This window comes from Aureobasidium namibiae, assembly GCF_000721765.1.
Source record: "Aureobasidium namibiae CBS 147.97 unplaced genomic scaffold scaffold_15, whole genome shotgun sequence".
NCBI lineage: Eukaryota > Fungi > Ascomycota > Dothideomycetes > Dothideales > Saccotheciaceae > Aureobasidium > Aureobasidium namibiae.
In genome coordinates, this window is record NW_013581194.1 from 478,492 (window position 1) to 504,667 (window position 26,176).

The 26,176-nt window shown below is 50.7% G+C and overlaps 10 protein-coding genes across 10 annotated transcripts; 3 read left to right on the top strand and 7 right to left on the bottom strand.

Annotated features, from left to right (window-relative positions):
• Nucleotides 1-816: 816 nt before the first annotated feature.
• Nucleotides 817-2,387, bottom strand: M436DRAFT_52592 (mannan endo-1,6-alpha-mannosidase; the record flags this gene model as incomplete). Its single annotated transcript, XM_013569328.1, has 4 exons — nucleotides 817-1,410; nucleotides 1,466-1,918; nucleotides 1,971-2,224; nucleotides 2,288-2,387. 4 exons carry the CDS (start codon nucleotides 2,385-2,387, stop codon nucleotides 817-819), a joined length of 1,401 nt encoding a protein of 466 aa, XP_013424782.1.
• Nucleotides 2,388-3,324: 937 nt separating this feature from the next.
• Nucleotides 3,325-3,954, bottom strand: M436DRAFT_53193 (uncharacterized protein; the record flags this gene model as incomplete). Its single annotated transcript, XM_013569428.1, has 3 exons — nucleotides 3,325-3,611; nucleotides 3,664-3,756; nucleotides 3,813-3,954. 3 exons carry the CDS (start codon nucleotides 3,952-3,954, stop codon nucleotides 3,325-3,327), a joined length of 522 nt encoding a protein of 173 aa, XP_013424882.1.
• A 527-nt stretch (nucleotides 3,955-4,481) lies between these two features.
• M436DRAFT_66157 (putative proline oxidase Put1) lies at nucleotides 4,482-5,957 on the top strand (the record flags this gene model as incomplete). Its single annotated transcript, XM_013569475.1, has 3 exons — nucleotides 4,482-5,050; nucleotides 5,108-5,428; nucleotides 5,480-5,957. The coding sequence occupies 3 exons, from the start codon at nucleotides 4,482-4,484 to the stop codon at nucleotides 5,955-5,957; spliced, it is 1,368 nt and encodes a 455-aa protein (XP_013424929.1).
• Nucleotides 5,958-7,547: 1,590 nt separating this feature from the next.
• On the bottom strand, nucleotides 7,548-8,494 carry M436DRAFT_33218 (glycoside hydrolase; the record flags this gene model as incomplete). The annotated part of the gene is made up of 2 exons (XM_013569325.1): nucleotides 7,548-8,041; nucleotides 8,092-8,494. Coding segments are annotated over 2 exons (897 nt in total), but the record flags the coding sequence as incomplete, so codon positions are not given.
• A 691-nt stretch (nucleotides 8,495-9,185) lies between these two features.
• M436DRAFT_53254 (uncharacterized protein) lies at nucleotides 9,186-11,072 on the bottom strand (the record flags this gene model as incomplete). The annotated part of the gene is made up of 2 exons (XM_013569442.1): nucleotides 9,186-10,130; nucleotides 10,182-11,072. 2 exons carry the CDS (start codon nucleotides 11,070-11,072, stop codon nucleotides 9,186-9,188), a joined length of 1,836 nt encoding a protein of 611 aa, XP_013424896.1.
• A 2,671-nt stretch (nucleotides 11,073-13,743) lies between these two features.
• Nucleotides 13,744-14,649, bottom strand: M436DRAFT_52970 (uncharacterized protein; the record flags this gene model as incomplete). The annotated part of the gene is made up of 1 exon (XM_013569387.1): nucleotides 13,744-14,649. One exon carries the CDS (start codon nucleotides 14,647-14,649, stop codon nucleotides 13,744-13,746), a length of 906 nt encoding a protein of 301 aa, XP_013424841.1.
• A 1,042-nt stretch (nucleotides 14,650-15,691) lies between these two features.
• M436DRAFT_52768 (heme-dependent catalase) lies at nucleotides 15,692-17,655 on the bottom strand (the record flags this gene model as incomplete). The annotated part of the gene is made up of 3 exons (XM_013569353.1): nucleotides 15,692-17,139; nucleotides 17,187-17,321; nucleotides 17,460-17,655. The coding sequence occupies 3 exons, from the start codon at nucleotides 17,653-17,655 to the stop codon at nucleotides 15,692-15,694; spliced, it is 1,779 nt and encodes a 592-aa protein (XP_013424807.1).
• A 2,713-nt stretch (nucleotides 17,656-20,368) lies between these two features.
• On the top strand, nucleotides 20,369-21,510 carry M436DRAFT_75083 (heme peroxidase; the record flags this gene model as incomplete). The annotated part of the gene is made up of 5 exons (XM_013569542.1): nucleotides 20,369-20,540; nucleotides 20,592-20,827; nucleotides 20,879-21,077; nucleotides 21,135-21,290; nucleotides 21,350-21,510. 5 exons carry the CDS (start codon nucleotides 20,369-20,371, stop codon nucleotides 21,508-21,510), a joined length of 924 nt encoding a protein of 307 aa, XP_013424996.1.
• Nucleotides 21,511-21,793: 283 nt separating this feature from the next.
• Nucleotides 21,794-22,837, bottom strand: M436DRAFT_66163 (uncharacterized protein; the record flags this gene model as incomplete). The annotated part of the gene is made up of 3 exons (XM_013569476.1): nucleotides 21,794-22,331; nucleotides 22,383-22,607; nucleotides 22,662-22,837. The coding sequence occupies 3 exons, from the start codon at nucleotides 22,835-22,837 to the stop codon at nucleotides 21,794-21,796; spliced, it is 939 nt and encodes a 312-aa protein (XP_013424930.1).
• Nucleotides 22,838-23,553: 716 nt separating this feature from the next.
• Nucleotides 23,554-25,463, top strand: M436DRAFT_75085 (uncharacterized protein; the record flags this gene model as incomplete). The annotated part of the gene is made up of 4 exons (XM_013569543.1): nucleotides 23,554-24,264; nucleotides 24,323-25,007; nucleotides 25,064-25,267; nucleotides 25,318-25,463. The coding sequence occupies 4 exons, from the start codon at nucleotides 23,554-23,556 to the stop codon at nucleotides 25,461-25,463; spliced, it is 1,746 nt and encodes a 581-aa protein (XP_013424997.1).
• Between the last annotated feature and the right edge of the window lie 713 nt (nucleotides 25,464-26,176).

Genomic DNA, 26,176 nt, shown 5'->3' on the forward strand with positions numbered 1-26,176 from the left:
CACCCCACAAATGGCACGACCTTCTACTTTCGAACAGAGGGCGGGTAGGAGATAGGCCAAGGATAGCCGGATGAGCCGATTGAGCCGATCATTATTGGGTGGGGAAGCCCCCGTATTCCTTCGACATCCTTCCACGTAAGGAAGGTACCCCTACAACTTCAACAGGCACGTCTCTCTGGCAGAATCGTCGCCATCGTGATGTAAGTCAGCGATCAATGCTACATCAAGAGAGACCGACTGCAGGTGTTGCTGACATGGACCTCAATGCTTCCACAATTCCATCACTTCCTGGTTTCGAGGGCCTTTCAGTCTTGCAGATCCCTCGGGCGAGTATCGCTCACAGGAACTGGCAGTGCTCTCAGACGAGGAGTAGAGGTTGATGGATTGAGGAGTGCAGACGGCGTCCTTGAAGAACTAGAAATACTGGTGACATGTCGTCGACGACCTGATTAGCGACTGCGACTACCGTACATTGACAGATATAAGTGAGGTTGAACACGGATAGTCGCCGTGGTGAGGAGATGCTAGTAACAGGTCAACGTTAGTCTAGTTCTTTAGTTCTTGTTCCGATAAGATGGCTGTCACAACAAACTCGCGCAAACGCAAGTTACTAGAAGATACATGTTAGATGTTAGTGCTTGTTTGTCCGATCCGAATACTGGCCATCGATGATTATAGGTGGTTAAAGACTGATGAAGACCAAGTGAAGAACATAACATGAGTCAAGAGAAATCAGCTTGAAGTATAGACATGAATTTTTTTCAAAGAAAGTATCCATGTGGGATGTAAATTAAATATCGTAAAAGTCAGGGTATCTCAAGCAATAAGCAACCAGGCTGTACCGCCCATGAGGAAAAGAACAACGGCAGCAGTGATGGCGCCCGCGCCAGCCCTGTCACCTAAGGTTATAGGCGTAAGATGGATCGCCTGACCATTCGAAGATGATGTGCCACTGGTGCCAGTTCCTGCATTGGGGTCACTCTTACTGGTGCCGCCCGAGTCTGAGGTATACGGCGGCTTCAGGGATATGACGTTCATCATATTCGTCTGGATGACACCTAATGCGCTCATTTGTTCACCTACACCGTAGGTGCCGTCCCAGACGGTGCTGTTCCATCTACGGCCGCAGGTGACGGAATCGGTTCCACCGTCGCACTGACCAGCAGCACCTTTAGCAGAGGGTGCTAGGAGATCGAAGATTCGGTCGTGATATTTGGGGACAAGTTGTGCGGTGATGGCCATCCACTGTGAAAGATGGGCCTTGAAGGAGCGCTGATCGGTGTTGCAGTTTCCAAGAGGCTCGCAGGTCGTCTCAACCATGATGTTGGGTCCCATACTCGCAGGGAAGAAGTTGGTCGCAGTTGTGTTCAGCATGCCGTCGATACGGGTCAGCCAGGCTTCGTCTTCGGTCTGTGAGACGAGAGGTCAGTCAAGTATGCAAGAAACCAGACAGAGGAAAACATACATGATTATACATGTAGGAGAAAGCAGACAGAAAGACGCCATACGTGTAAGACCACTGCTCCTTGCTACCTTCAGAACAGTTGTCGGTCGTGCCTGCACCGTCGAGAATGGTGAACTGCTTGGCGTCCCACAAGGCCGAGTCTTCATACCAGTCCCAGACTTTGTTGGCCCAATCGACATATGTTTGGTTGCCAGTGTAGCGACCAAGGCGAGCAGCGAGCTGGAAAAGACCTCCGTTAGAGACCGAGTTCTTGTAGTTGTAGCCGACGTTGAATGAGAAGATCTGCCAACGGAGACCACCGCCACAGGTTTGCGTGTCCCATCGATCAGTTTGTTCGTTGAAGACGGCTTGTGCTAGCGCTAGCCACGAGGGAGAACCTTCCGGAGGATCCTCGAATCCAACTTCGGCGGCTGTCATTGCGGCGAATGCCCAGAAGACTTGATCGTCATTTCCCTGGTCAAGTCAGCATTCTGGCGCGCAAGCCGTATGTGTGTGTCCTCCTTACCAAGCTCTTTGTCTGATTCGCGGGCATGTAGTCATTGTTCTCGCCGACTTGGTGTAGCATGGCTTGCTTGACGTTGGCGTTGTATGTCGTGTCTCCAGTGTAGTACCAGTATTCAATCATCTCTCCAAACATGGCACCAGCCTCCCACCAGTAATATGGGTCGGGCAAGTTTCCTGGTACGTCTCCTGTATTGTTTCCCGTGTAGTACTTCATCAATCCGTGTGCGACTTGTGACGAGACCTGTCGGATCGAATCTGTGCAACACATTGGTCAGTCTTGTTCGAGCCTTGAGCTGCATGCAGGTCTTGTTCACTTACCTGCGCTGGTTGGATCCAGTGTCAGAGCACTGGTGTATGTTGCGCAGAGGCATAGCAAGACTGTCTGCAACAGCCGTTGCGGCAGTGTCGAACGTGCCATAGTGACACGCAAAAGAATGTATGGGGTAAGTGAAGGGAGAGAGCGAAGAAGGAGGCAGACCAGAAACCAGGGCGAAGTAGCGGTGCTACCACATTACTATACTTACTTAGGTGGGCGCATTGATTGATGGTGATTGACAAGCGCCATACGGCAAGCTTTGATCCCAAGGGTTCGCCATCCGCCCAAGAGGGCATAAGGCTGCATCACCCTGCAACAAGCGTTTCGATCCACACATGCCAAAACGGTGTGTTCCTGGTGTGCTTTCCTGGGACACGCGGCAGCCCCTTCCGACCTGAAATTGAGCAAGCTTTCGAGTCGTGGTTTTTGTCTTTGGCTGTGGCTTCGTCAGGGATTCAGGGGAAAGCTTGTCAAACGACTTCTCCTGGTCCCAATGCCGTGTCTGGCATGAGCTGCTGATCTGTCACACCAACACGCATCGATACGGTAAGCAAGTTGTAACCACGAATTGATCACCACCTGTTTAGTGATAATTGACTGCGACCAGGAACCGATTGAATCAAGCTGAAACGATCCATCGGCAGGCCCGTGCGCAGCCGCTCATCTTAAAACCAACTCCGCCTCAACGACTATCTTCTTCCCCGTATTCTCGTATGTTCGAGAGTCATGCAATATCCAGGAGATTGCTCCATCTAACACCCAGGTGAGCCTGCGCATACACGAGCTCTGAAAACAAGAGACGCTGCTTTTGGGGATCTCGTGTCCTGGGATGGAACGTCGATTTGTTAATCGTGTACTCGTGACTCGACCGTGAATCTTGTCGGCCTCACAACTCTTGGGCTAATTCCAGCTCATCACAATCGATTTTAGCCCGGTGTGGTTTCGATTCTGCTTCGAGTATACGTCATAGTCTATCGATGCCTCGCTCAAGAAAACACAAGCATATTCCTCGACTCGGCTTGGCTCCAACTGACCATGCTTACTTTGGCAACGGTATGGTCGCGTAAGATGCCATGGCCTTCTTGTTTGCCTCTGGAGTCATGACCTTGCCATCACCGATATATTTCGCCAACAGCTTGAAGTAGTTGACATAGAAGGCCGGGGTAAAGGTATTGACGAACTTGGCTTGCTTGTCCGTTGGATTGGAGAACGTGTGAGGTGCTCTGATGGGCACAACAACATAATCACCAGCGTGCGCGTCGACTGTTTTGGTCGGTTCTGACGCCGTACTTGTGTACCAAGTAAATCTGATGGTTCCTTCTGTCACTGGTGGGTGTTAATGATGAGTATCTTGAATATGGGACGGGTTGGAACGCACCCAGGAAGGTTTCATCATGCATCTCATGCCAATGTGGTGGTGGACCAGGGGTGTTGGCGGGCACAGTCAACTCGACAGTTCCAATCCGGTTGTCTGTGTCGAGCATCAGCTGAAGGCAGAACCAAGTCATCAAGTGTGATATCGCTTACCTGTCCTCGAACCATCTTCCATGATTCTGATAGTCAACTGACCCAAAGCAAACGTCTCGCCCTCGGTGGCAGGGACGAAGTTGATCGGCACCTGAGGAATCTCGCCCGACACGTCAGGGCCCTCTGCTTCGATGCTTGCCATGATGGACTGTATAGATCAAGGAGTGCAGTCTCTTGTATCCCTTGATTTCCAGAGGTTATAAGATGAAATGTTCGTCGGGCAACAGCATTCGAGGTTGGCCAGCTCAACCAAAACGGAAGTGTCAGCATCATCTTCGGACCCCGCATTCGCAAGAACCACTCGAGCTCCACCTTGAGACTCGACCAACGCAGCATCGCAGCTTCCTTCTCCCTCAAGTTTTGGTTCGTGTCCATCGCACTCACCGGCTGTCGAAGAACTTGTGCTTCTTAACATGTCTACGTTTACCATCCAGCTTGGCCTTATCAAGGTTGTTCGTGATGTGACTACCGCTTCGGCTGAGGCCAAACCCCGCACCTTACCCTCCTCCAGATATCACGAGGACCCCTTGATAGGGACACTTTGGACCGATAGCAACCGCCTGTAGCCGTTGATACTGACCAGACTCGAGGAGCAGATATCAAGATGCCCTTTCCTGACCTGATCGTTCACAGCAGTTTCCATCTTATCCCTCACATCATACCACAAGCATGAACATTGCTAAACACAATCTATGCCTCTACAAGAAATCTCCACTCTCGATCCAAACATACACTGTTTGGCACTCTTCACGACATCAATCGTCTCTGGTGTCCAGACAGCCAAATGCCTCTTCCGTGGAAGAACGAAAGCAATCACCGTCCCAACTGCATCGCATCTCCACAGTGAATCTCGTTCGAAACATCATCCTCGGCAAGGTCTTCACATCACCATTCCTGTTCAAACATGGCGTGGCATGTTTGTCGAAGATAGCGAATTCGCGATCAGCAATGCTGGACCCAGACAGGAACGCATTGCTACGAGCTTTGATCAAGCCGATGATATATGATCACTTTTGTGCTGGTACGAACAAGCTGGAAATCAAGAAGACTTTGAGTTATCTCAAGACCATGGGCTTCAAAGGTGTCATCCTCATCTACTCGAGGGAGATACCTGCGATGCCGGTAGAACAGCTTCGCGAACTAGAGCCTTTGGCTCAAGATGAAGACATCGATATCTGGCGAGATGGTAATGTAAAGACATTAGACATGGTAGAACCTGGTGACTATGTGGGCATAAAGTAAGTCCAACGACACCAACGATGGTACTTTCTTGCAGGCATTGACACATATCACAGATTTACAGGTGCAGGGCCTCGAGTCGCCCAAGCGTTGGCCCTCGGCAGAGATCCTCCACAGCAACTCTTAGATGCCATGGCCGTCATCTGTGAACGCGCCGCCGCACAAGGTAGCCGTGTATGGATCGATGCTGAACAGCAAGTCTTTGAAAACACAATCGCCCGCTGGACTGTTGACATGATGCGACGCCACAACACAAATAACCAAGCTCTTGTATCGCTGACCTTACAGGCGTATCTCAAGTCTGCCAGGAAGACTCTCGAAAACCTGTTACATCAAGCTTACCACGAGGGCTGGACACTTGGAATCAAGTTGGTCAGGTAAGGCATACAGATTCAAGTGAATCTATACAATGCTTACCTGAGCTTCAGGGGAGCATACATCGGCAGCGAGACTCGAGCCCTGATTCACGACACAAAAACACAAACAGACGAATGCTACAACAGCATAGCAGCAGATCTCCTCACAAAATCCTTCCCAGGCTTCAACAAGCAAGATTTCCCTCGCGTCGAGTTGTTCCTCGCCGGCCACAATTCAGACTCCATTCGCAAAGCCTATGCCCTATATCAAGGTCAACTGCAGAAAGGCGAGACACCCCCTCCCATCAAATTCGGACAACTGTTGGGCATGGCGGACGACATTAGTTGCGAGTTACTGGCTATGGGCGACGATGGAGCCGAAAAGAAGACTGCAGCTCCAATGGTATACAAGTGTATGAACTGGGGCAGTGTGAGGGAGTGTATGCACTACCTCGTGCGAAGAGCCACCGAGAACCAAAGTGCGGCACAGAGAATGCAAAGCACTGTCGGTGTCATGCAGAAGGAACTGCGCAGACGTATGGGTTTCTGAATACTGCTTTACTGCTAATGATAGACAACGCGATATGACTTTTCAACCACGCTACTTGCTCCATCGGTAAACCTTCGAGCTACCTCTACACGTTTTCTCCGACAACCCAATCTTAGACACCTTCTCCTGCCAATTTCTTCTCACTCTTCTCGCCAATCAACCCCTTCCCACACTGGTCATCCTCGTCATCCCACTCCACCTCCACAACACCCTGTTCCTGTCCCTCCAACATCTTCCCTAACCCTTTATCCACCTTCCTCTGTCTCCTTGCCTGCAACTTGGCTCCACAATACCCAACACACCCCAACAAACAACTAACCACCCAAGCCACCATAACCACCAAATCGATCCCTACAGCAGACTTCATGGCCGTCTTGTTCGTGCCTTCACTTCCATCATCATCATCATCATCATCATGTCCAAGAAAAATCATTCCAAAGTATCCACTCAACGCCGCCCACAAGACCGCAACTGCAAAATCCCAAAGGAAGAATTTGCGGGTTGGAAAGGTAGGGATCGAGTAGATGGCGAGGGTGAGGAGAGTGATGGTGCAGCAGACCAAAGCGTAGATGTACGCCGAGTTTTCGTCTGGAGATGCAGGTAGAGCGACGGCGTAGAGGATGAGTGATGTGAGCGAGAAGATGGCTTGAGTGGCTCTGAGGATCAGAGGAATGAGATGCAAGTGTGTTGATGCCATGGCTGATTTTGTGGGTTTCAAAATCCTTTTGAATGGGTGGGGAGGTATTGCAGTCTCCGATATCCAGTGTTTGAGATATGCGAAAGAAAATGCAGTATTATACGAAGGTAGAAATTCCTTTGGTAGATGAGTCGCTTTTGGCGAGAAAGGGAAATGAAAGTTGAAAAAGCTAGGTGTGTTTCCGCGAAAAACGAGATTTGAAGAAGCAAGGGCAAAGAACCTCCTCTTTTACAGTCTTATTTTTTTTGGCAACTGGGCAGTTCTAAAGATAAATCCATCATGTAGAATGGTTGATGTGGATGCGAGTTGGGGTATACGGTACCATACGGGAGGTGGATACGGAGCTACCATACGCACTTTTTCTTTCCCAACATGAGTTCGCCGTCACGCACTCGGCATTTTCAGTGGTCATTCCGGCATTGATTGCGCGTCTCTTTCTTGTCAAGGGTTTTTTGAGCAAAGGAAGTAGCGGCAAAGGGTCGTGGTTACCAATATGTAAGTAAGAGGAAAGTGCACCAGGACTTGAGAAGAGGAAGGAAAGAGGGAGCCCGTGTAGAAGCATTTGCTGGAAATTGATCTTTGTATCACTCTTCTATAATCTCATCACTCTAGACCGAGTGTCATCAAGATGAAGACGTACCAAAGCATCGCTTCGCGTTCCCCATAATCCATTTTGTATAGCTAGGACCACAGTATGGAATCCATCATGGCAATATTATCCCCTTTGTCCATCATAATCATTACCCAATTCTCTATCTCCTCCGTCGTTGCAAAACAGATTGTTTACTGCTGCTTTTTCCAAACCAACGATCAATCATCTGGCCACGAATCAACTTTATTGCAAACAGAGCTCGAGTGTCGAGTGACGTACCACAATCGCTGGTGAAGGGTTCGAGCAGGGCCTCCTTGGTGACGTTCAAAATGTCGATGCCGTCGACCGTCTTTGATTGCAAGGCATCGGTGCCCTCCCAGATGCTGACGCCCCCAAACCTAGGCTTGCCAACGTTGTTCTTTGTGTACTCGACCAGATCGCCAAAGACGTCGGGGGCGACAAAGCCACCGCCGTTGTTGTAGTTTTCGAAGCCGAGGGCGCCAATGTAGAAGCGAGGGTAGTTGGGGCCGACGGCAGAGTCCACGCCGACGAGGAAGTCAGACCAGGCTTTGACAGACTTGTTGTAGCCCTTGCCGCCAGCCTTGCAGGCGTTTGCATTGTAGAAGCGCGGCCAGATGAAGTTTGCATTTCTGTAAAAGTCGTAGGGCAAGACTGTGTTGTTGACGCAAAGCGGGCAGGCGCTGATGTAGCGTTCGGGGATGGCTGTCTTGAAGAGCGACTGCAGGGTTGCAGCGAGGACATCGACATGGGTAGTGTCGGCATAGTTCTCGTAGTCTGCAGGGCGTGTTAGCTGGTGTGCAAGACATGTCAGACGAGAGGGCTACCAAAGTCGAAGCCGTCCAAGGTGACATTGCCAAAGGGTCTGGCAAGGGGCGTGTCTGTGCCGGCGCCGAAGACATTCCAGAGGGTGGTAGCTGCCTGCTGGGCATCCGTGTCGCTAGCAAAGTCGAGGTTGGCGCTGGAACCGCCCAGACTGATCAAGACCTTCTTGCCCAGCTGCTGGCAGCGCGTAATGTTGGCTGCCAGAGTCGGACAGAGGACGCCAGTGTAGTTGGCCGGAGGCTGATAGGGCGTCTTGCACGAGCCAATGTCGAAGGTGGGCTGCTTGTTGAAGCCATTGAAGTTGCGGATGAAGCCCATGACGATCATGTCAATGTCGTCGACGCTGCAGAGGTCCCACAGCGATGGCGCCGAGTTGTATTGAGCCTTGCCATAGTAGACGGCAAGAGCGGTGTTGCCTAGAGGGTCGAACGACGAGGGGTACTGCGGCGCTGTCTGGCGAGGGAAGTAGTACTTCAGGTTGTTGCTGTATGCGCTTGCCGCGCTGCCAGAAGAGGGAAGCGCGACCGCCAAGCTGCTGCTCATCCACGCCGTCGCTGTCAACAACAATCCCGCATTTATCATCTTGACGTGTTATCAGGTGCTCGAATCCTCTACGGCCGTGTCACGCTGCTTATATACATTGCCCTACTCTCCCACAACTCTGTACTCAAACCCGTTGTGTTTCCTTGTCAATGCCAATCCCTAGGCAAAAAGTCACTGGCCTCAAAGCGTCTTGCGTTGCTGTGCGCCCCCAAGCCTCGTAACTCAACACGCCGTTGATGTGAACACAACCGTTGGATCTCATCATCCCGCTATTGCCTCAGCTGCTCTAATCCTGACATGATCGTCCAATTTGTCTCGACCTCGTCAGCCCTTGTCAAGCCTGTGTCGACAATCTCCTCTCTGCTCACTCAATGCTCCAACTCTCGACAGCTGAGCCAAGCCATTTTCAATTGAAACCAAGAGAGAAACCATCGATAGTAATGCTGTTGTGGTATTGTCTTCGTATCTCATCGTAATCATCGTAACTTCATAAACTAAAGGGTTGAATATGACAAAGGGAAAAAATAATGCGCTTTTGTCTCCGCCGCCATCCTCACAGGCCTGCTGCGAGATGGCCCACAATCTTCTCTCGAGCCTCGTCCTCGTCAATCTCGTTGACCTCCGACTCGCCCTCTCTATCTTGGCTGATGATCGAGTTGGCTTTGGGCGTGTTTGACCCAATGCTTGACTCCTCGGTGATGATCGACATGATCGATCCGTTGCGAGGCTCCAGTTTCTCCAGAAGTCCTTGCTGCGTCTGCGCCTTTTCTGCCGATGCCACTTCGACCGCTGCCGCTGGTGTTGCACTTGTTGCACCATGAGTCAGTCCCCATGCTTGTGAGCCCAGGTTCTTGACCACAATCGTAAACACGGCAACAGACATGATGGGCGCCATGAATTTGTTGATGACCAATCCCAACAAGATCTTGTGTGCTCGCTGCCGGAGCTGCTTGTTGGTCGCTGTGTTGACGAGGAACCAGATTGTCGGCAGTTGCGAAACCACCAGTAGTGGGATGATGGACATGAGATTGAAGCTGCTGATGAGTCCATAGATGAAGAGAATCGTGTTGGCCACACGGTAATATACCAGGCTGAGTCTGGTCACTTCGATGCACGCCCACAGCCGGGTGATCCAGATCATGTTATCGCCTGCCATGTAAAAGTAGTTGTTGAAATATGCGTTGCTACCCCATCGCCTCCGCTGACTGAGGTAGTGTTTGAGTGACTGTGGAGCCACTGTCTCGCTGACGGCGTCCGGTACAAACACCGTGTGTAGGTCCTTGCTTTGCGAAAGCATCGAGTACGTCAGTCTTCGGTCGGTTCCAAGATACTGAACTTGGTGCAAGAGCACAGGGTATGCAGTGATGGGTGCCGCGTATTTGGTCATCGCCCCTGCCATCTCGGGTCGCACTGCAACCATAGTGATGCACCCAGGAAGACAAGTTACTTTGCCCCATACGCTTTCGGCTTGTCGGCGCACGAACTGCCCAAAGTTGTACTGTTGACAGGTTAGCGTTAATCATTGGTGCGGAGAAACGACTCGACTCACTTGAAATTGCTGGTAAAGATTCCAGTAGGACCATTCAGCACCAGGTTCAAGCTCTACCAACACCAAGCCACAAGAAGCGATAGCCTTGGGGTCACGGACGAGAGCGTTCGCAAGACCTGCGACTGCACCTTTGTGGATGACCGAGTCAGCATCGGTACAGAACACCATATCGAAACCAGGAAAGTCCTCGCCAACAAGTGAAGGCAGAACGTTCTTCTCAATCTCTTTGCGTAGCAACTTTGTGTACAAAGGCGCGTTCTCGCGCATGACGTTGAAAAGGTCATGACACAAGATGAGTGAATCCTTCTTGCCCGAGTTCTTGACCTTTTCAAAGACAATGACCGGCACGTCTTCCATGAACCCGGCTGTGATAACCAGTTCATTACGCTTAAATCTCGACGTGACGTATTGGCGCTTGAAAGTTGTCGTGATACGCATGTACTGCTTGACGTCTCTCGGCTTGCCATCCAGAACAATGCACATGACTTGCTTGTGCGGATGTGCGTCGTTGTCTCGCAATGAAAAGACACAGTTCTTGATCATCTCTTCGGACTCCGAATATGCAGGAATCAGTGACAGAATCCATTTCGACTCGACCGGTGGAGGCGGCACGAAGTATTCCTTGATTGCCTTGTAAATCAGGTACCCGCAACTGACGAGGGATGAAATGCAATCCTTGGACTTGATGAAAACAATAAATGACAGTACCCAGCGTCCGGAGATAGCCCTGGGAGCCCAGAGTGCGAAGACCAACATGGCAAGGTTGATAGCAAAGACGTTGCTACTAAAGACGACACGCTGTTTGATCAGGTCCATTCGAGTTAGATTGCGGCAAGGGTCGACAGGGTCTGCGATTTCCGGGTATGTCGTAGTCACGAAAGTCTCCTGCATAGTGGGAACAACATGTTCTTGATGCGTACTCTTTATCTCTTCTGTAATGACTTGGGGTTCCGCAACTGCCAGCTCGGGTTCGGTAGTCTTGTTATCCTTCTCCTGATCAAGGTCAGGATCTAGAGGCTTCACGCCTCCAATCAATAGCCCCTTTCCTTTTTCCGTCAGGGGATCAATCTCGATGATCGGTTGGAAGTACGATCCTTGCCGTAACCTGGTGGGAGCAAGTGTGTCTAGGGTAGTCAAGTCTGACTTCCTTCGGAAAGGGTCTTCGGTCAATGATCCTGAGCGAGAACCTTGACGTGACCCTTGACGCGAGCCTCGTCTCCATGATCCAGTATCCACGAGCGTTGCATCGGAGTCCAATCTCTGTAGTTTTGCGTGGACTGGCTGGATGGGGTTGATATCCGGTCTCCAGTTAAATGCACCCCACTCGCCTCCACCAACACTAGGACTCCCTTTGAGAGGTGTTGTCGGGCGACTAGTGGGAGGGCTGGTCGGTCCACTCGAGCTTCCAGGTCTCGAGTTTGCTGAGCCACGGCGTGACGAACCAGGTCTCAGGGGACTCGAGGGACGCAAATCGTCCGATACGACTTGTAGTCGGAATTTTCCCTCGTTTGTCCTGGACGGACGGCGAGTAAAGTCGACAAGCGTGGCCTGTGAGTCTTGTCGCTGGTTTCGTTTGTTGAGAAACTCTCTAAAGTCGGGTCCAGCCCTTGATGCCTTGCGTACATTACGCTGACCATGGTACTTTGCTGCAATATTAGACGCAAAGTTGTCCAAGCCTAGTCCTTGAGGTGCGTTGTTGGTGTGTGCTTCCGCCGGCACCTGTATCGTAGGTACCGCATTCTTTGTGCTGCCATACTTAGGATGGTCTTCCGAGTAGAGCGGGTAGTTGTGATTAGTATTGATTTGGTCAGTCATCGGGTCATGACCATTGTGAACAAAGGTCGAAGTCAGGAAGAGCAAAGGCCGATCATCTCCGGTGGGATTCGAGAAGAATTTCTGAAGTTGACTCTCGAGAGCATGTATATGTCTGCTGGCCAGACAGGTGATTTGCCACGTCCAGAAAGCCACTCGGTACGGCTAGCGGGATGTGGGCCGTTGTCCTGAAGCGGCGGGCGTTGAGGACTGGAACGCGATGGATTAGAGATGACGGATTTGCGGGATAGGCGAGAGCTATGTTGCAATCTCACGCGACCTTGTGAGCACTAGGGCAGGCCCAGATATCCTCAATTGGTTCTGGGCAGCGGGAGTGATAGATACCGCACTGGCGTTGGAAAGCCGTTGGTCATTCTGAACCAAGTGTGTCTCTCAAGGTCAAGTATTGGCGAGCACGGCCGTATGAGGCTTGTAGCGGTGTAAGGCTGAAGACGGTATGACGATACTTTGGCAGAGGAGAGAGAAAAACACACGGGATCCAGAGCCTTACGAACTCACATGGGGGAGATCTGGCCATGCCATCGTCTAAAACGAGTGTTCCTCGACCAATATTGCCATTCGCTCTAGCAGTTGTATGATCACCACAACAAGTGATTGATCTGTCGAGGTTCTTGTCTCCTCCATCTAAAGAGCTTCCATCGCCATGAGGCGGTTGTTATCGCGAGTGATGATTGAACCTAGCAAGACGTAGATTGGGTAGTGGGTGGTTGCTCCAGCAGGTGTTCGGCTACTGAGTCAGTAAGGGTTTTTTTTCTGCCACGCCAACAGTCGGTTCGTCGAGACCGTTGGGTGCATTTGAATGTCGAACGGTCGGGGTATTGAAGCCTCGTCCCCAGAATTCTTGACCGACCCGTGGTGTCTTGAGCTCGTTGATCCGACCTGCTAGGAACTCGATTGCGAATACTTTCCGTTCAGACGTCAAACAAGCAGGAACGTCCAGTCCAGACAAGCACTGGTGGAAGACTGAATAGCAGCGACGTCCCAGGGCGGCTCTTTCTCAAAGAGGCGTGCGTTTGACGGGAAACGTCTCGCCCACACGTTTCCCAGCCAAAGGCCAATATTTTAAGCAACGCCTTTTTACTGATGAGACAGATCCATCGCGCCACTGGCTTTGCGGGTGGCAAGCCTCTGATGGCACTTTGATGCGAGAAAAGCGAGACATCTTCAGAAGTGAAGGAGTGAAGAACGTGGCCGGAGCATGGCAAGGTCTCAGCCGACTTTGCTCACGTGTCGCAGGCTCGGCAATGATGGTTCGCTCCAAGGAATACTCGAGGAGCATCTCATAAGTCGCTAGCACGACCGAAGGCTGTGCTTAGTTGACTTTCGAGAATCAGTATAACTGTATAAGAGAATGCCTCAGGACGTTGCCGCGTCGAGCTTGACGCCAGTTTTGGACATCACCGCAGGCTTGCAACCTTAACACAAATACCTTGTCAGAGTTTATAGTTTCCCATGCTTAACTGGACCGCTATTAACCGTGGGGCATCTTGTTGAGCCTTGATGCGTCGAATGGGCAACGAAAGTAGGCATCTGTCGCAGCACACGGGACGTAGGGCGAGACATTGTGTATTCAAATATTGATATATAGCTGCCAAGGCACGGTATAGATGCTATGGAAAGTAACTAAACAAGCATGTTCATAACTCAATCGTTTTATTAATGTTCCGATGTCATACTCTTCGAGATTTCAGAGTTGGCACATATGCGCTAGGGTTTATATGTGTGACGCTCAGTCGTAGAAGACCAGGCATCTGACCTCAATGCTCTGTCTACCGGGAGCATCTGCCGGGGTTTGGGGATCAACAAAGGCAGTATGGGGTGTGCCGTGGGCTAGACCAGGAGTGCTGTTCGGCGACCATTCGCTTCTGCTGTCGAAGCACTTGAGAAGCATGAGCTCATCGGGCGTCATGTCCTTCATGTAGTAGAACTTGTGCTTGTCAGAGGGAGCGACGGCATACGTCTCGCCCTTTGGCTCGTACCCTTGTGTGGAGGTCATGGAGCTGGCATCAGGAAGGACTTCCTTTCCTCTGTCGTCGTTGTCCTCATCTGCGCGCTTCGGGTACAGCAGGTCAACCTTGACAAAGTCCTTTTCGGTTGTTGTGCGCCAGTCAATGACAGCCAAAGGGAAGTCGGTGGCGTTGTGTCCGATTGGTCTCCAGACGTTGATAATCTGATATCTGCCCTTGAGCAGCTCTTCCGCTTCGTCGGCAGGCAGATGACGGCGAACTCGCGTCTCTGCAGCGCGTGGTGTCTGATCAACGTGAACTTGCTGGACCGGCTGACGAGGCGAGGTCTTGTCTCTGCGACGGATGGTGTGGTCGAAGATGACAACCTTCTTGATACCGGGAATCTTCTCACGAAGGGCTTGCTCCACCTCTTGGTAGTATCCTTCCCTGACAGCCCTGTCGTCTGTGAACTCCTTCTCTTTTGCTGGCGATTTGAAGACGGCGAAACCGGAAGTGTCAGTGTTGAAGTTTGCTTCGTGTCCGCGAATGTTCTCGACTTGACGCTGGTGGTCGACTAATCTGAACGAGTATCCAGGGCCGTCGACTTTGCCCCAGGGCTTCTTGAAGGCTTCGGTCGCATTGGGGTCGAAAGACGTCGGGTCGATGTACTTGAAAGCGGCTGTAGTCATTGTGCTTTGAGATCTGGTAGCAGTGCGAGTGATGTGTGATAGGATCGGGCCCAAGGTGTGAATTGTGCGTGGGATTCGAGACAAGCTCATAGATGTGTGATGTGAGAAAAAGGCGTATAATACTTATGGCTTGGGAGGGGCAATTGGTTTATATACCGGGGCCGTCTACAGCGGCACGCTGATCGAACAGAGGCAGCGAGTCGCCCTCCGACATGGACATGACGCGATCTTGGATTATGTCAGCCGCTGCTGAACAATCAACCTCATTTCTCATCAAGTACAACCATCCAAGTCTTCCGACCTTTCTCCTATCACTCGGTAATGGGCCACTGATTGTTTAGGACATTCTGTGTGTCTTTTGCATTGTTCTTCGCTTGCTAGGCATTTCTTGACCGCAATATCATCTTTGACACTTGGGACCTTAATTCCGATATATCCGTAATGGACTAATGGTATCAATATCCGAGACTCCCAGAGGTAAAGCACGTCGTTGTCTCTGCTCAATTGCGCATATTGGCTAGTGGCCAACACACTGATTCGATGAACGCGATCTGGGCCACTACGTTCACCCAGCTGCACATCGAAGAGACTGGACAATGGCAGGTCAGTATCCGTGCATTTATGCAGAGTATTAGATCCAGAAGTTGAATTTGAGTGAGCAGCACCTGCGGCGTTCACACACTTCTACCACGCAAAATCATACAGCAAGTTATACAGATACTTCATAGCATGTACCGAAAACTCACTGAGACCCATAGTGTTCCAGATGTGTCGTCAAAGAGACTTGAGATGGTTGCTGAGGGCACCACCCTGGCCACGCCGCGTTCTACAAGCCTCGTTGTGCTTTCTTTGTGCTCTGACAACGAGCTTACCAGGAGAACCCGAATAGACTAAATCACAATCTAGTAGGCAGCAAGTAATAAGGTATATAGAGACTGAAAAGGTTGGTTAATTATGTGGTATCTTAAACTATAGGAAAAGGAACAAAGATCATGTTCGTAACAATACCATGACTCCATGAAACGACAGACCTCCACACTGCTTAGTGGTAGAAGGGGTTGACGGGAGCGAGTCCCATAAGTCTGTTGTCCTCGTCGGGTCTGAGCATGGGCTCCTTGTACCACATGTGAGCGTCCTTGCTGAGCTTCTCGACTTCGGAGAACTCGAACTTCTCGCCGTGCTTGTAGTTGGTCATGTCGTAGACAGCGCGAGCGTACTCGGGAGCGACGTTGTAGATCTGAGCGAGGAACTTCTTCTGGATGACAGGGTAGTTGACATTGCTCATCATTTTGGCGGTGTTCGAGTGGAGGTTGGCACGAGCGTCATCGTTCATGACACGCTTGTATAACTCACGGACTTGATCGTACTCGCTGACCTTGCACTCGTGGTAGTAGTGACTCTTGCGGCTCACAACGTTGTCTGAGACGTGGTATGGTGCCTCGGCCACGTCGGGACGGAACTTGTGCGAAAAGCTGTTGGGGTTGTACTGCTTGTTACCAGCGTGGTTGGCATCTACACGCATGGCACCATCAAAGTTGACCGAGGACACTGAGCGTGCCATGAAGGGGCAGTTGGTTGGGACCTGGTGCAAATTGACGCCGATACGGTGGTACTGAGCATCGCGGTAGAAAAACATGCGGAACTGCAACAGCGGGTCGGGCGAGTCCTCGATACCGGGCACCATGGAGCCGGGCGAGAAGGCGGCCTGCTCGACATCGCGGTGGAAGTTCTCGGGGTTCTTGTTGAGGACGAGACGGCCATACTCCTGCATGGGGAACTGGTCACGGGGCCAGACCTTTGTGACATCGAAGGGGTCGAAGCCCAACTTGGCAGGGTCGGCATCCTCGGGCTGCATGACTTGGACGTGTGCGGTCCACTCCTTCTCTTCACCACGCTCCATAGCCTCCCAAAGCTCTTGCTTGGAGTAATCAGGATTCTCACCCGAGATACGGATGGCCTCGGGCTGGGTGAACTGCTTCTGACCGTGCTTGGCGAGGAAGTGGTACTTGATGTAGACGAACTTGCCTTGCTTGTTGACCCACTTGAACGTGTGGCAACCATAACCGTGGTTGTTGGTCCAACCCTGAGGTGTGCCGTGGTCACTGAAGAACATGACACCAGCATGAATTGACTCAGGCGTATTGCCGAGAAGATCGAAGGTGGCATCGTAGTCGAGGAGGAAGTTGCGGGGGTTGCGTGCTTGGGAACGGATGACATCGGGGCCCTGGATAGGATCGCGGCAGAAGAAGACGGGGAAGTTCAAGCCGACGATGTCGTAGTTGCCCTCCTTGGTGTAGAACTTAATGGCGAAACCACGAGGGTTGCGGGCCTCATCGGGGAACTCACGGCCAAGGGTAACGGTGGAGAAACGCACGAAGACCGGAGTCTTCTCGCCAACCGTGGACAAGAAGTCGGCCTTGGTCAAGTCCGAAACGTCCTTGGTCACCTCAAAGTGACCAAAAGCACCACTACCGCAAGGGTGTACCATTCCTATGCACGTCAGATATGGTCTGTTGCTGAATGTGTAGCTGACTCACTCTCGAGGTTCTTGGAACGGTTGAAGTGCTGCTGCTTCTGCAAAAGGTGAACATCGCTGACAAGAGGAATGCCACCAACGTTCTTGCTGTGTGCAGGATCAGGCAATGGGATGCCTTCGTTATTTGTGAAGTATGCTGGTCTCTAGTCAGCATCGAGTTCTGAGAAGGGGTGGAACCAGAAAGTCGTGGTTGATGTTTGGATGAAGGCTTCTGCAAAGCCAACCACCAATGCAAGCACGACTTTTTGACCCCAGTTGGAGCTCGTCTACTCACGTCCGTCGTCCTCACGCTTGCCACCCTGGGTGTGACCAGACACTTTGGCGATAATGTCGGCAGGACCCTCGTTGGTAGACATGACATGCGAGATTCGGGGAGCACGAGCCTCGCCAGAGGTAGCTCCCGCGATGCCAGTAGCAATGGCTTCCAGCGGGTGCTGTAGAGGGTTCATCTGATTGCTGTTGGAAGACATGATTGGGAGTTTGGAGGTGAGAGAGGAAGGAATGTCCATTTCGAAAGCAATGTCTAGGGATGCGGCTGGTAGTCACTTAAAGCCTCGCAGCTCAAGCTCACCCCCTCCCTCTTCTCAATTGAACGTGACGTTGACATTCAGTAGGCGGCTGCATCCTTTCCAAGATGAGCTAGAGTGATCCGTGTCATTCTCACGTCAAATGCGTTACAGCAAGGTGAGGAGAGACATTGGCGCGCATTTGTGCAAGGTCATGACGATTCTACAGCTCATGAACCGGCGGAGGAGTGGATAGAGCTTCGTCGAGAGGCCAATCGGAGCTTTCGCAGATTGGCTGATCGCCTGGGTGGGGCTCAACTAAGCTCGTCTGAGCGGTTGCAGAGCCTCAGATCTGTCGATGCGCTACAAAATTGCCATGTAGAGAGTGCCATGCAGCCCATGCTTCCTCGAGAGTGTGCAGGCGTGTCGGTCGGTGGGCCTGCTTTGTTGATTGCCTTCCCTCGGTTGCTGTGAAGCCTGCGCGTTCGCACGGCAATCGCCTTTGCGCTGTTCGCCGTCCTGCGTTCACCTTGGTGGACCGCATTATTACCGAGAGCCTCATTACCATGCGGTATTCCCCACAGTGTCATTGGCTGGAGTCTTCTCCGTAAGGAGCCCTCTCCGAGCCGTGTTGCCCATCCTGATTCCTGTTTCCCTTGTGCAAGAGCTTCACTTGCATAAGCAAACACTGTCTTCTTGATTAACACAACAGCACGAAGCCAACCTCATCGGCTTCATGTGGATACGCCGGCATGCCTACTGTTTGGGATGCTCTAATGTATAGTGCTCTGGAAATAAGTTGGCGAATCGAGGATTTGGAGAATGGCCATCACATGTTCGGCTGTCGTACTCGGCTCCTCACGACGCCTAAACGAGCATGCAATTTACTGCTGAGCGGCTCCAACCGTGTCGACCAGCATCTGAAATCAACTCTGCTACCTCACTTTACGCGAAACCTGGCTTAGACAATGACGATAAAGGTGATGGGCCGTGACCCGGGGCGTGTCTGCCAACCAAGCTTCGGCGACGCCTTCCTGCTAATCTTTGTCAAGCCAAATGCTTGATAACGCCAAAGTCCTAAGGGACAGCTTCAAGAACAACCTTTCAACACATACCGCACTTTCTGGATGACGGTGACAGGCACATGGCGTTTTTGTATGACAGCGCGTGTATTTTGGGGCATCGCAACTGCCTTTTTCGTATCTAGGACTTCCAGTCGAATTTCAACAGCTCCTGTATCAGAAGGCCTTTGTTCCAACTTTCTAAAGATTGTAAGCACAACAAGATAAGCTTTCTCAGCCTTTGCCTACGACACTCGGGATTTTTACTCTGGCGGGCTCGTTGCTGGCTTGTATTCATCGCTGCACTATGACTGTAAATACAACAGTTGGGACAGCGCTGGTCTTCCTCCATGCAGAGTAATTGGATTTAATGAGAAGATCTTAGCTTATGACAGTATTCCGGACGACAAATCATGAGCTGCCGACATGTTATGTAAGGCCATCGGCTGAGACCGACTTCCATGGTTCGAGAACTTGTGACAACATGGAGAGACAACATCCATCTTTCCTAGGCTTCGAGAAGTAACATCCCGGGCCGCATGATTCTGTACAGGTTACTTGACGCATGTGGCATGTAAGCGTCCTTGCATTTGCCGAGTATCGAACATGCTCGATCAGTATTGAGCTATTTTCATAGCCAGCTTCCACGGCCAGATCAGACACCGAGGTCTAACTTATGAGGACGAGACTTTACCAGGGATACAAGTGTGTACCGGACTCTTGAGACGATACGTCTTCACGACGATCGCGGGTTGAAGTGGGAGTGAGAGATGTCAGAAATGCACCGATCAATATCTGACTAATACCCGATCGGAGTGTTCGTGGATGGCTGCAGCTTCGTTGCACAACATCTATGTACGTACGCGCTCTGCTGGAAGAGCCTCATATTTGCTGCTTGCTAATAGAGAACCAGTCGATACTTTGTTGCCTTGTCTGCTGCGGCCTTGCAGAGTCTCGGGCGACAAGCACGAGGCTCTTCCCATTGCTAGCATGAATACAAATCATCACAATCCCGCCTAAACCAATACTCGGTCTCTCTCGGATATAGAATGTTCGGCAACCCCCAAATATTACCTGGCTACACATATGGTCAGCGCTGTAAGCTGACAACCAACCAAATAAATTTCCAAGACGGTTAAATTCGAGGTCCGAACGGACGCACACTGACTTCCATTCTGAATGTCTGGTCGGTGAGGACTGACTAAGGTCACTCCGACTACACAAGTGTACCTTGTTATACTTGACATCTGTCCCTAAACTGGTTTTAGACCTTGAGCGCCGCGGTACTAGTATGAACGTGGCCTTCTAATTTTACGCCTGTACCTGTCACTTCGTCGCGAAATCATCCCTACATACGTTCGCATGGCGTATGCATAGCACCTGGTCATCTGCCAATACTTGCTTCTATATAGTAAGTTACTTTGCCGAGAGAGCCGACTCTCCGACATGAGAACCTTTATAAGAAGCAAGATCATTCTCATGTCAAGCGATACTGGACCAGCCTTTTACCTTGGACATCATTATTGATAAGAACTGCATACTTACTGATCACCTTCATTCGATCCTTCACTTTTGTCGGACTCTCATTCCATCTCACTCTCAACATCAATAACAACATGGTCGGAAAGACTTTCGGTCTCTTGGTCTTGACAGCCCTCGCACAAGCATCTGGCAACTGTCCCGCGATATGGTCTACAATCGCCTCCGATCTTTCTCAGTCGTTCATTGGCTCTAACGGATGCACCGATCTTGCTCGAGGAGCCATCCGTTTCGCTTTCCATGATTCTGGTATGGCATATCGTCAGGGTCTTGTAATTCATGTACTAAGCTCATTGGTAGGATCGTACTCGTCAAAGACACCAGCATATGCGCCTGCCACTGGAGGTGCAGATGGATCTCTTCTCCTGAGTACTGTGGAGATCTCGCGTGATGAGAATGCTGGACTTCAGCAGTACCACGCATTTCTGCGTGGCAAATACAATCAGTACAAGTCTAAAGTCGGTGCTGCAGACTTGGTGCAATTTGCTGCTAGCGTAGCTATAGTCAGCTGTCCAGGAGGTCCGAAAGTTCAGACTGTACGTCGAGTAAATCCGGAGTACTGAGGATTGGGCTAACCAAACGCGCAGGTTGTCGGCCGCAAGGACACTAGCACTCCAGCACCTGATAATCTTTTACCGAAGGCATTTGGCCCGGGCTCTGCTCAGCAAGTGCTGATTCAGCTTTTCGAGGACAAGGGTATCAGTCAGCCTGAGCTTGCTGCTCTGATCGGTGCCCATACGGCATCCAAAGCCACAGCTCAAGAAGCAAATGGTATTCCATACGATGGTGAGTGCGAGATCGTCTCGGAGAAGAAGACAACAACAGACTGAACATGTTGAACAGGACCTCAAGACTCTACGCCAGGCCAGTGGGATGTGGCATACTACTCTCAGACAGACACCCATCCCAAAGGCGTCTATAGCTTCGAGTCCGACATCAATCTCTCAAACCCCAACTCCACTGTGGGACAGGTGTTCCAGAGTTTCGTCAACAGTCAGAGTGAGTTTCGATCATGACGGCTTACAAAAGAGTCACGTGTGACTGACAACACGAAACAGGCAAATGGAATGCAGCATTCGCACCTGCGATGGCTCACCTCAGCGTCCTCGGTATCCCTCAGTCAGACCAGGCCAACTTCATCGACTGTACAAGTGCAGTGCCATCTGGTTCTAATGCGAGACTTGTGCGTGCTGCTCCAATCAATGATAGAATTAGATAGAGGTGCGTTGGAAGTTAAAGGTAGCGTGTGATCTCGTTCTCTTTATCTTTTGAGCTAGTCCGCGAGTAAGGAGTCATTTGAGCACTTGTGATTTCTTTCTGATTGTCCAAGCAAAAGAGTAGACTATGACTGCAAGGTGCGACTGTTCAGCTGGCATGACACGATCGCATTGGAAAACCCTGTCGAGATATACAATGCTGTTCGACTTCGATCTCGGGACAGTTGAGAGATAGGCTTCTAGAAACAAATGAATTTGGATAAAAATTTCTATCGACCAGCACCTTTATTTCTTCGAGCTTGTGGTGGCGGGCTTTGTACTCGATGTTGTCTTTCGAATACTAGTGGTTGTTGGTTTCTTCGTGGTTGATGACACGGCCTTGGTTGATGTAGTCGCAGGCTTCTTTGTGCTCGTGACGGTAGGTTTCTTCGTGCTAGTCGAAGTGACTTTCTTAGTACTGGTTGTTGATGGTTTCTTGGTACTAGTCGTTGCTGCTTTCTTGATGCTGGTTGTTGTTGTTGTTGGCTTCTTTGTGCTAGTTGTTGTTGGCTTCTTTGTGCTGGATGTTGTTGGTTTCTTGGTACTTGTCGAAGTTGGCTTCTTGGTGCTTGTCGAGGTTGTTTTCTTGCTGGTTGTGACTGGCTTCTGGGCGGTCGTGACCTTCTTTGACGTGGTAGTTGCCTTTTGAGTGGTCGTGGAAACTTTCTTCGAAGTTGTAGTAGCCTTCTTGCTAGTTGTGGTCGCAGGCTTCGTGATGGCACACTTGCATAGACTGGTCAGAGCAGATGCGGTATACTGCTTGAATGGTGATGTGGTCCTTGGGCTGTATAGAATGTTAGGAACGGCATAAGCAACCCGATGATGGGAAACGTACTAGGAGGTGTAAAAGGTACAGAAGCGATAAGGCTGCGTGAATTGTTTGCTGACTTCGGAGCTACACGAGGCTGCAGTTCGTGCAAGAGCTTCTGCTCTTTCCTCAATGTTTGATCGCTTGCGCTTGCGTCTGCATTTGGGGCCTGTCGCTACTGGCGAGATGCATTTGCAGAGAGTGTCGACCTGGGTGGCGCTAAACTCCATGAAGGGCGACCGAGTGCGTACACTTTTCGGACTGTCAGATTGCGAGTTCCGAGAATTTCATGATGGTGAATCTTACTCTTGCTGCCACCATTGACAGAAGTAGACGGCGTCCGGAGTCGTACGTTTGACAGTGGCGATATCCTTCGCAGAACATGTTGCAGCTGCGCGTTCGACTACAAGCGGAGAGGACGATACGCTGACTAGTTGCGCAAGGAAGCAAAAGAGGAAAGGCAGGAACGAATGGGCGAGCATTTTGGCTACGATGGAATGGAAAGGACAGCCCTGGAGTTTTGCGCTGTACCTACCTACCATTTATGTTGTTTTCAAAATGTCCAAGAGAAGCGGCATATCGTTCCTTGATCCAACATCCAGCTGAAAGAATATGCAGGCCTGTTGGGACGACAAGGCGACCTAGAGTGCTGGGTGCTGGACAAGTCTCAAGTACACCAACGGCTCTCAGCAGTGATGCCATGTGCCATGAGATCTAACGTCTTCCGCTGTACATGATAGGTAGTGATCTGACTGTGTCGTGAAACATCCGGGTCTACACCAGATCTGGCTTGTTGATATGAGATTACATGAGACTCAGCTAGCCACTGTGAGCGAAGATGCGAGTGATATAGGCAGGGATAGCTGGAGCGGCATAACGTTGTGAACCATTTCCAACGGTGGTGGAAATATGTCTCGGAAACGTCTGGAGAGATTCGAACAATTTGTATTGGTACTCTGGGATGACTCAAGCTTGGTGTTTGATCTGAACCACCCGTCTCTTGCCTGGCTGCGCGAGAGATGCAAGAAAGGGAAGGAACCCTCAAGGCCAGAGACGAGAAAGATATGTTGATGTGTTTTGGTGGGCGCAAAGCTCGAGAAGGAGCGGGCCTCCGTAACTGGTAGGCTCGCCCCTACTCGAGAACAAACTGCTCGAACTCCTCAACATCTATCTTTTGCTTCACCACAACCATCGAAAAATGCCAAACGACAGAAGCAGATGCTTGTCCTGTCGAGCGCTGCATGCTAAATGTACGACTGACCCGGGCCAACGAGTTTGTTCGCGATGCCGCACTCTGGGTAAATCGCAGTGCATCTTTGAAACAACTCAGTTCAAATTATGCAAGTCCACAACGATAGCCGCACAACGTACCGACTTCATCTATCGCCCATCGCAACCATGGGTTCCAACAGACTGGAAGCTAGCTTTTGTCTTCGAGACTGGCGACGGTCTGGAGAATATCGTGCAAACAACAGAAGACGAGTCGATCGGTGCTTCGGAAAAGGAGGTATGCACCAGTGAGCAATTCCCGAATCCTCATAGCGACAGAGATACTGCCCCAAACAGACCCACAGAGTCGGTGAACGCAGCATCAGAATCTACTTGGGCAGAACCTCTACACAGTGCCATAGAGCTTCTAAATCGTCAACAGCATAGACCCCCGCAAATACACGATTCACCTGAGCAGATCATGTCTGCCACGCCTGCATCATCATCAACCATCCTATCATTACCTACAACTCTAGAGGCAGAGGCTTCTCCGGCTGGCACGAGTATAACATCTTTCGAGCATCAGGATTCTCGTTCCCACACTTCTGGTTCTACAGATATCACTACATCTTCGATGCGGCCGCTTACGCATCGTGAAGCAATCCTCATTCATTATTTCATCTCCGTGGTCTCACCTTGGGTAAGGCAGTCATTAATGGTACTGAGGATGAGCAACAATCGACTGATGTCCGTGTCAGCTTGACGTACTACAAGACGTCCCACGTTTTGCCCAAGAAGTGGCCCAAAGAGCCACCAAGTCTCCTATGCTGCTTTATGCGATACTAGCAGCATCATCTCGGCACCAGTCACTTGGGAACAACAACTGGCAAGAAGCTTCGGACTATCTCGGCAAATGCCTGAAACTAGTCATTCAGGCTCTTTCACATCCAGAGGACTGCCACAGCGATAACCTGCTGATAACTGTCGTTTGCTTGAGACTCTACGAGTTGTTTAGTCATGAGACCTTTAGCGCTCTTCACTTGGATGGACTTGCTTCCCTCTCAAGCGCGATGCCCGATTTTCTGAAAGATGGAGGGTTGGCAGAAGCAGCCGCTTGGATAGCTCTTAGACACGACGTTTTCATTGCCATGATGAGCAAGCAAGCTCCGAAATTCAGGCTCGAGGACTTTGATCATTCGAGTGTATTCCAAAGGCGCGCAGACCCTGGTGGCAAGGCTTACAAAATTATCCTGATATGGGCAAAGATCTTACGACATTTGTATTCGACAGATCTGAGCGGTCTTTCCACCACTTGGCAAGGCCTTGAAGATGCTGTCAGTGATTGGTATGCTAAGAAAGGATTTCAGCCTATATTCCAACAAGACGCAAATGTGGACCCCGATCAACCATTTCCAATTATCAGCATGATCAATGCACCGCAAGGCATGAAGACTCCCGGCCCTTCCACACAAGATTCGCATCGCTGATTGTTTGAGAAGTCATCGCCCTCGAGTTTTACTACATCTGCCAAGTATACCTCTACCTGTACAAACCCCGCACCTTGCAACAGGATACATCCACTACTACACAAGAAGACCGGCATAGAGCTGCGAACGACTCGATATGCTCCATCATCGGCCTCGCCTCCTCTAACGCCTGGGTTGACGATGCAAACTTTCCCGCTTGCCATATCCTAATCACATGTAAGAGAACGGTAGCTCTCGAGTAGAAGAAAGTTGCTAATACGAGGAAGGCGGACATCACATCACAGATCCACTACAGCGAGATCATGCGCTTCGATTCTGTAACCACGTCAGTGAACACTTTGGATACCGCACCAACAGGACGGCGGCTATGTTGAAATATCAATGGGCCGAGCACGACGCTTCGGAGAGCTGAAGCCGTCAAGTCTCGTCATACATCCACGTTCTGGCTGAGATTGTTGCCATGATGAACAAGGGCACGCAGATTCTACGTTCTGCAACTTTGTTCTCCATCCACACGCCATGCTGAACTCATCTATCACCAGACACAGCCTCCTCCAGTACCAAGTTATGTCACTCGCACTTCGCTCTCACGGTAACACGCAGGTGGAGCTCGAGCCATCAAAAAGCAACGTTCTTTCCAGATGGTAGCCGAAACCAAGGAGAGCTAACATTATCGTGACTCTTTGCGGATACTCCACGCAGACGGGGTTGACGCCATCAAAATGTACAGTTCTTTCCAGATGGTAGCCAAGACAAGACCGTAGACAACTGAGAACATTACGACTCTCTGCGGATGGTTGCCATCTACCAAAGGGATTATGCATCTCTATGTGAGGTTGACGCCATCGAAATGCACAGTCCTTTGAAGATGGTAGTCAAGACCACGGAGAGCCGATGAAGACACGATAGGAAGTGATGATCAACAATCAAGGATATTGAGGAACAAATCTAAACAGTCTTACAGAGAACGAGTAAAATACCAAGCGCGAAGAATTTGTGACAGAGTGGCTGTTCGTTCTCTGGTACAATTCATCACAATGCACGGCTGATACGGAGAGAAACGAACTTTTCCATATCTCTGTCGACTATTGACAAAGACTACTCTCGATGAAGTAAGCAAAAGTC